This window comes from Aplysia californica, unplaced genomic scaffold (assembly GCF_000002075.1).
Source record: "Aplysia californica isolate F4 #8 unplaced genomic scaffold, AplCal3.0 scaffold00375, whole genome shotgun sequence".
NCBI lineage: Eukaryota > Metazoa > Mollusca > Gastropoda > Aplysiida > Aplysiidae > Aplysia > Aplysia californica.
The window spans coordinates 63,668-73,045 of NW_004797645.1; the positions used below are offsets into that span (position 1 = coordinate 63,668).

The 9,378-nt window shown below is 37.9% G+C and overlaps 1 protein-coding gene across 1 annotated transcript; it reads left to right on the forward strand.

The window, feature by feature from the left end:
• The first annotated feature begins 7,949 nt into the window (after positions 1-7,949).
• On the forward strand, positions 7,950-8,614 carry LOC101863760 (probable cell division protein kinase ECU08_0230). The gene is made up of 2 exons (XM_005103500.1): positions 7,950-8,101; positions 8,143-8,614. The coding sequence occupies exons 1-2, from the start codon at positions 7,950-7,952 to the stop codon at positions 8,612-8,614; spliced, it is 624 nt and encodes a 207-aa protein (XP_005103557.1).
• Positions 8,615-9,378: the final 764 nt, after the last annotated feature.

Here is a 9,378-nt window from a genome sequence, read left to right on the forward strand (position 1 = left end):
GAGTTGTAGATGGGCTGGCTTTGTTTTCTAAGGTATGACTGTGTATTTCAGAGTAGATGGCGTGGATGGAAATCGAAAACGTGTCCGGTTATCTTCCATTATTAATGGAGGACACCACTGTGTTCTTTCGTTAGATCAAACACATGTATCAGGCTTATCTTGGCCTTTCATCTGCTTCATTTACTTTTGGTCTTTGAGAACAAATAACAACAGCAACAGCAACAACAGCAACAACACAACAGCAGCAAAAACAACAACAACGATAATAACAACAACAGCAGTATCAAGAGAAACAACAACAACAACACAACAACAACAACAATAACAGCAACAACAGCAACAAAAACAACAACAACAGCATAAACAGTAACAACAAAACAAAACAACACAACAACAACAACAACAACACCAACAACCCAAACAACAACAAATATAACAACAATGAAAACAAGAGCAACAACAACAACAGCAACCGCATCACCAGTAACAACAGCAACAGCAACAGCAACAGCAACAACAACAACTGCAACAGCAACAGCAACAACAACAACTGCAACAACAACAGCAACAACAACAACAAAAGCATCAACAATAACAACAGCACCATCAACAACAACAACAGCAGCAGCAGCAACAATAACAGCAACAACAACAACAACACAACAACAACAACAAAAATTATTACAACTACTATTACTACTACTACTTTTACTAGTAACAACAAAGATACCAAAAGTACGATTATAATAATTATTGCTGGCATCGGTAACTCTATTGCTGCATGGTTCGGATGTTTCTTGGAAAGGAAAAAGTTTTTGGAAAATTACATTTTTTGTTTATTATTGTCATTAGGTCAAACAAGAAACACAAACAGTGTAAGAGCAAATTCAATAAATGCACACACACACACACACACACACACACACACACACACACACACACACACACATACATAGAGAGAGAGAGAGAGAGAGAGAGAGAGAGAGAGAGAGAGAGAAAGAGAGAGAGAGAGAGACAGAGAGACAGAGAGACAGAGAGACAGAGAGACACATACATAGACACACACACACACAGACACACACGCACATACACACACACAAACACAAACAAACACACACACACACACACATGCAATTATCTTTTTGGAAACAGAGGTTAAATTTGAACGTCCCGACTCTGAAATGACTGATAGTGTTAATACCCCAAACGCCAATTATATAATATTAGTTCTAGTAATATCATTAAGCTGTTTTGTTGTGGGGTTTTTTGGATAGTTTTTAAATATTTTTTTCGTTTTAAAAAATGTGATGTTGTTTTTTCATCAACAGAGGAACTAGTCAAGATCTTGCACTCCAAAGAATTCCACAAGCTGAAGGAATCGTTCGTGGAACATTTTTTCCACAAATGGTGAAGTCACTCTGTGCCATATAATTTGGGGCTTCCTGTAGACAGCCCCCGCTCTTCATGAACGTGCTATCTTTCCCCCTCCTTTTCTCCTTAACGATAGTTTTTTACAACAGATAGGATGAATTTTGCTTCTCTATTTTTGGCGTCAAGTTAACTCCCACAATTCTTTTGTGATAAGACACTTTGATAGTTAATTATGTTTCTTTCTCCAATACAGCAAAGCTCGCTATGTTAGTGCTCAAAATCTCTTTGTCTTTGTGTCTGTGTTTTCACAACAATAAAAAAAAAACACACCTGCCTTTAAAATATTTGACTTGTTCAATGAGTTATTCGTTTGTTTTCAATAAACAGTTTTACTGTCTCTTTGTCATTTCGCCTACTTGTAAAATATAGAGGGTTACCTCCCCTCTTGCGTGGTAAAAGAAATTGGGTCATTTCCCTTTCTCCTGGTGGACGGGTTTTCCTTGGAATAACGCAAGGCTCCAGAAATCTTCCTGACCAAACATGACAAGGATCATACAAAACAAGATAGTTCATTCAGCCAAAAAGGTGTCCACGGATGTCTGCACATTGATTCAGATGGCGCTGCAGTTTTTGAAACTCCCTTAATAATAATAATAATAAATAGCATTTATACTGCTCATTTCCATTTCCTAAAAGATGCTCAATGCGCATTACAATGAAAAAGACATCACATCTTAAAAATTAATCGACACAAATGTGTACGTAAAACAAAGTATTATACATATAATATAAATGCATATGTGTAAAATTTTATACCAGAAAAACAGTCTCGCAGTGAGGTTGAAAATGTGTTCACTAAAAATATACAATGCAATATAAATTCACGAACAGTCAAAATACAGTTGAAACGTGAGTAACTAGAAACATTCATTAAAACATTAATTCTATACAGATAGAAAAACATTTCCACTCTATCTCTCTCTCTCTCTCTCTCTCTCTCTCTCTCTCTCTCTCTCTCTCTCTCTCCCTCTCCCTCTATCTCTCTCTCTCTTTCTCTCTCCCTCTCTCGCTATCTCTCTCTTTTCTCTCTCTTTTCTCTCTCTATCTCTCTCTTTTTCTCTCTCTCATTCTCACTCGCTATTTCTTCAGTCTCACAGTCTGGCATACACATGCATATATATCACAGTACATCATTATGACAGGTATGCTTTTGTGAATAAAAAATGCTTCAGCTGATTTTTGAAAATGGAAATTGTTGGGGCAGATCTTATTTTATATGGGATTTCGTTCCATACCTGGGGACCAAAGAACAAAAAGGAACGCTCGCCGTATGTTTTGTAGTTTTGTTTTGGAGTTTTAAGAATTAGATTGTCAGAGGCTGATCTAAGGGCTCTAGGTGGATTATATAATTCCAGGAATGTTTTAAGATAAAAAGGTGCACTATCATTTATACATTTAAAACAGAGAACGGCAGTTTTGTATTTAATCCTTTCTTTTATTGGCAGCCAGTGTAGTTCTTTCAGAATTGGTGTTACGTGGGCTGATTTCTTTTGTTTCATTATCAATTTTGCTGCTTGATTTTGAAGTACTTGTAACTTTGATAGTTTTTCGAATGTCAAACCGGACAAAATAACATTACAGTAATCTAACTTTGATAAAATGAGTGTTGTTACAAGTGTCTTGGCTGCTGCTTTAGTTAAATAATTTCTTACACTGCCAATTTTCTTAAGCTGAAAGTAAATACTTTTGCTGAGCTGGCTTATTTGGGAGGACATAGACATATCATAATCCAACTGAAACCCTAGATTTTTAAGACTTCTTTTTGAACGAATGGTATGGTTATTAATATCAATTTATAGCTCTGGGAGATTTTTAATGGCTTTTGTATTTCCACTCAACATTATTTCCGTCTTGTCATCATTTAGTTTCAATTTATTGCTGGTCATCCATATTTTTAAATCTCTAGTACATTGTTCAGTAGAGTCGACTAAAAGTGGTATTTGATCGAAATCAATAGACTTATAAATTTGAGTGTCATCAGCATAAAGATGGTAATTCATGCCATATTGTCTTAAAATATCAGCAATAGGTTGTGTATACATTGTAAACAAGACAGGTCCAAGAACAGACCCCTGAGGAACACCACATCTAAGCAAAACATTATTAGAACACGTGTTTCCAACCACAACTGCTTGTGTTCGATCCTTAAAATATGACTCAAACCATCGCAGGACAGTACCCTTTATGCCAAAAGTAGTATTTAATCTCTCGAGTAAAATACCATGATCAATGGTATCGAATGCAGCCGAAAGGTCCAAAAGAGTAAGAAGACATACCTTTTTTTCATCAATATATTTTAAAATATCAGTACAGACCCTAAGTAACGCTGTCTCGGTACTATGGTGTGCCTTATATGCTGACTGATAGACTTCGCTAAGATTATTTGCTTTAATATGATGTAACAGTCTATTAGATACAACTTTTTCAAGAATTTTGGAAAGGAAAGAAAGATTTGAAACTGGTCTAAAAAATTTTAAGTCCTTTTCATCAAGTCCAGATTTTTTCAAAAGGGGTCTAATATGGGCTGTCTTAAAGCAATTTGGTACTGTGCCTGTGAGGAGAGAATCATTTACAATTTGGGTGATATGTGGAAGAAGTTCATGCAAACATTTTTTAAAAGGCTGGTGGGCATGGGGTCTAAGGCGCAACTTTTTGATGGACTATCTAATATGATCTTTTTGATTTCTTCTTCCGTTGCTGGAGTAAAATAATCGATGACTAACCCTTTAAACTGATGGTAATTTGGGGCAATTGCGCACATTTTATCGAGCTCTTGTCTGATGGAGGTGATTTTTCTAGAAAAAAAGTCTGAAAAACTACTACAAAGATCTCTATCGGTGCCAGGGGGTAATACAGCTCTGTTTTGGTTGCCAAGCAGTTCACTAGAGACATCAAAAAGTTCCTTACAAGTTTTAACATTTTCAAATTTTGACAAAAAGAAAGTACGCTTGGCTTTGGTAATCATTTTACTAACAGAATTCTTCATAGTAATAAATATTCCCTTATGCACTTCAAGTCGTGTTTTTCTCCATTTTCTTTCCGCTTGTCTTTTTTCTTTTTTTGCAGCCTTTATTTCTAAATTAAACCACCTACCAACAGGTCGATGAGATAATTTTCGTTTTTTAACTGGAGCATGATCATCTAAAATATTCCTCATGATGGTATTGAGGGTTTCTATATTAAAAGGGGAACTAATAGCAAGAGCATCACGAAAGTCACATTGAAACTGGTGTAAATTTATATCGTTCAGATTTCGGGAATTAACTGTTTTTATTTCTTTCCTTGGTCTTTTGATGTTCAGGTCAACAATAAGAAGATAATGATCGGAAATGTCTTTGTCCAGAACGTTTATGCCTTTCATACAGTTCTTTTCAATAGGAGAGATAACCCAGTCTAGGATGTGCTGACTTTTATGTGTTGGTACTTGTACGAGTTGTTTTAAATCATTTTCTGTCAGCAGGTTGCTTATATTTTTAGTGACAGGGTTTTCAGAGCCAAAATGAAAATTAAAATCGCCAGTTATAATGAATGGTGTACTTTTCATCTTCAGAGATGAAATTAAATTTAGAAATTCCTCTATAAAAACGGATGATTTGATATAATTTGCTTTACTCGGTGGTGGCCTGTATATGCAGCAGATGGTAATGCTTTGGGACTGCAGCTGGAAGGACATTAAAGCAGCCTCACATGAGTGACAGGGAATCTTTTTCACAGTAACTTGTGCTAAATTAGTCCTAAAAATAAATGCTACTCCTCCTCCTCTACGCCCAACACGAGGGAAAGACTTAATTGAATAACCTACTGGACATATTGCTGATAAAATCGCATCGTCACCCTTTCGTTTCTCCAGAAGAAGAATAGGATAGAGTTATCCATGGGACTAGCACAATTTGTTAGTTTCGCTTCTTTTTATAAAAAAAACAAGTAGGGTAACTCTGTTGGCAAAGGCTGTACTTTTTCAAAGAGCGCGCCACCGGATTTTGAGGACACTTCTTTAATTGCCTCAAAGAGAGGAGTGAACTATCTGATGTTATGCACGATCTTTGAACGCACTGAGCACGATGATCCACTCTTGGACCTTTTTGTCGTTTTCTTCATTAGTTGCACTCGGTGGAAAAAAAAGAAAAGAATAATAATAAATAGTAGATCTATATCTAATAGATCTGCATTTCGAAACAGAAAAGAAAACTGAACACAAATTATGTAAATTCCCTGTTATGTATCAATACTATTTAGGAGAAAAATGGCATAGAAGGAAAAATAATTCAAGCTTTTGTGATGGCATTGAAGAACAAGCTATCATATTCATTTTCCGGACCCCCCCCCCCCCCCCCTCCCTAAAAAAATTAATTAATAGAAAAAACTTAAACAAACTTTTTTAAAAAAATAAGATTTTTTAATAGGAATCCTATGAGCCATCTGTTCAATGCAATCCTGACCAAGCCACAAAAAAACCCACAAATCAACAAACAAACAAACAAACAAACAGCAAACTCTGGACCAGTTGTAAAGATATCTTATTGTCCGATAAATCGCCCCAGGCCACAGGAAAAATATCAACTGTTCTTATAGTCATATCAATGGCGGTATGTAGTGTTGCCCAACGTCAACTATAGTTCATTAGGCCGTCCAGTCCACACTGGACGTCTAGCCCAGAAGGTTAAAATAAAGGACAGCGTTTCAGAAAATGACATCGGTTTTTAAATCTGAAGAGCCCCTCGAAAAGAAACAGCAAAAAAAAACAAAATAAACATCTCTGAAAAAAAGAGACAGGAAAAAGTTAAATCAAGGATTAAAAGAAATAAAAAAGAGCGTTGAAAAAATAAATTTGATCTGTCGAAAACACATTCAAATATTTTACACTTACATACTCGTACAGTTTTAGTAGAGTTTCCTGATTCTGGGACCAAAGGAAAAGGTAAAATGAATACAATTTAATTAATACAAGCTGAAAACCAATGCTAAAACAAGTCATCTTACTAATTTTTAATTTTAAAAATTCCCCCAAACTACAAAGTTAGCTCCGGCTTTCCAACCTCTCATTCCGGAACGAAACAAGCTGCCTTGGCCTAAATAAAAATAATGACACTTGCTAAAACCTGACTGAGAACATGTGAATATATCACATTGTCCGATTAATCGGCCCAGGCTCAGAAAATGTCAACCGTTCCTCTGGTTATATCAAAAGAGATATGTATTGTTGTGAACGTCAATATAGTTCATTAGGTCGCCGAGTACACTGTGGACATCTAACGCTCAGTCTGAAAATAACGGGCATAGTTTAAAGAATTGACAGCCTCTGTTAATTGTTAAGCCCCCCTCCCCCACCTTTGCCCCAAAAAACTCAAATCCCTAAGAAAAAAAGAAAGGCAGAAAAAAAATTAAAAGAAGTTTCTTCTTTAAAAAAAAAAATAGGATAAGGTTTGAAGAATGGAATTTGATCTGTAAAAAAAACAGCATTACAATGCCATAATATGTAAATTAACTTTCGATAAGGTTTCATAATTGTATGACCTAAAGAAAAAGGTGAAAAGGATACAAATTTACACAAACTAAATACCAACAATGAAACGAACTATCCTACAGATTTTAACTTTCAAAAGGTTTCCCAAAATATGAAGTTAGCTCCTGCTTTCCATCGGTTCATTCTGGGAAAAAAGCAAGCTGCTCTTGGTATAAATTTTAAAAATACTGACACTTGCTATGGAGATTTCAACACACAGGGACCGACATTGTAGTTTTTTCAACTCCATTCGATTTCGTTTGACTACTGAGTGTACATTGGACATTTCAACAACAAACTGGAAACTGTACGACATGTGAAGATATCATAATATTGTCCGATAAATGTCCCCAGGTTACAAGAAAAAATAGCAGTTGTTCCTCTAGTCATAATATAAATGACGATGTCTATTGTTGGACGTCAATATAATTCATTAGGCCGTCGAGTCCACGGTGGACAATCGAACTCTAAACATTGGACAAGGTGTGAAGATGTGACTTCAACCACTGAATTTAAATCCTCCTTTCTTCTGCCATATCAAAGACGTCACTGACCGAGGGAGAGAGCGGTGAGGAAAGAATAGGTCTGGAGATTGGCCTCAGGGACGCGTGTCGTGGTCAGAAACCGTTTATTGTTCAATCAGGAGCCAGAGCCCGGCCATTAAAACAAATGTGGCTAAACGACTATTGTTTTGACTCACCGCCTCTGTTCACTCCCAGGTGGTGTCAAATCTGACAGGTATGGTCCCCGCATATTGTATTAGCTCAGCACGATAGCCACTCTTCATTTCGAATTTATTCCCTCTGCAAGCCAGTACGCTCTCTGCGACCAGCTTCCTTTCGAACGATTGCTTATGGACTTCATATCAAGTTTCCTAGTTCGACTTGATTCCCTGCGCTGCTTTTGAGAAGATAAAGAGTCTCAGAACGTGGTTGCAAAGACTACATCGGCTGTCTTGCAAGTTTCTGCGCAATTACTCATTGTGACGCCAGACTCTGTGACCTATAGCGCCACCATGGTTAAGATGCTCAAGCTCAAGGCGCCCAAGTTCAAGAAAATCGACGACGATGTCTTGCCCTCGCTCGACATAGAGGAAGGAAGAACCATCCTTGGGAAGAGCCACAAGCAAGTGCACAGGAAAAACGACAAAGGGTGCAAGCTGGAGAAGTACACTATGTCAACATCCACGACTTTTCCCTCGTTGCCAGGTCGAGAAAAGACCGGAAACGGAGAGTTGACCGATTTCTCGACAAAGCTTACGTCCTGAGGTTTTTGAGTCAAGCAAACATCGTCTGTACTCCCCCTGTGCCTATCAGGGGGCAGCAATATGAGGCTTTGCTTACCAAGTTTTTGCCTTTCCCTCTACATGAGTACTTGGACGATATGAGTGGCGATGAGCCGCAGTGTTGTGTCAACCAGCTCACCAATGCCCTATGCTACCTGCACAGAAGGCACATTGTCCATGGCGACCTGAAACAGGTCAAAGTTGTCACAGACCGATCCAACGTCTTCAAACTCTGTGGGCTAGGATCCACTCAGGTCTTACCTTGGGAATCTGAGGAGCCCAAACGCTGGACCAGTCCTCGAAGAGAATATCGCGCCCCAGAACTGGACGATCTCTCTCTGGAACTGAACGCCTTTAAGATGGGGAACCACTCATTCGGAGTCTTGTCGTGCTGAAATCTCCAGGGAAACATGCTTACTTACGCTCGCGGCCACATCCTGAAGACGGTGAACAGTTCATCACAACTACAACCAGTTTCCAACCACTTCTGTCTAGCCATAATAGCTTAAATCTAGTTTTGGTAAGCGTTTTACGGCAGTTGCAACACGATTATGTCATAATATAAATGCCGAAGATTAGACGTGTTACCTAGGGCTAACAAACACAAGACAGGATCGGGGGAGAGATCAGGACGATAGATGTTTGATCGGAAAGAAGAAGGAAACCACACCAGAGCACCCACAAGCCACCCGCTCAACGTAACCAACACAGGCAACAATCTGTATATTAGCACAAAAAAGGTAAGACATAACATTAGATTCCAGTCTTCCGTTTGGTATTGGACAGACTAGATTTGTCGTCAAGTGGAACAGAGGCAAAAAAACCCACCGAGATGTAGCCAATTTTTTTTATTTTATTTTTTTTTTGGGGATTCCACAACGTCTTGATAGAAAAGTCTAGGGGTCTTGTTTTGGCAAGTGTTTTACGGAACTCGACACTTGCAATACAATTAGGTCATATTATTATGAGCGCCAGAAGATTAGAAGTGTTACAAGACAGTAACAAACAGATTTTTTTGGGGGGGGGGGGGAGAAGGAGAATTTCCTATCGTCCTGATCTCTCCTCCGATCCTGTCTTGTGTTTGTTAGCCCTAGGTTACACGTCTAATCTTCGGCATTTATATTATGACATAATCGTGTTGCAACTGCCGTAAAACGCT

Coding starts and splice junctions, on each gene's coding strand:
- LOC101863760 (XM_005103500.1), top strand. CDS start 7,950: ATGGTTAAGATGCTCAAGCTCAAGGCGCCCAAGTTCAAGAAAATCGAC. Junction 8,102..8,142: donor AAAGGGTGCAAGCTGGAGAA/GTACACTATGTC, acceptor CCTCGTTGCCAG/GTCGAGAAAAGACCGGAAAC.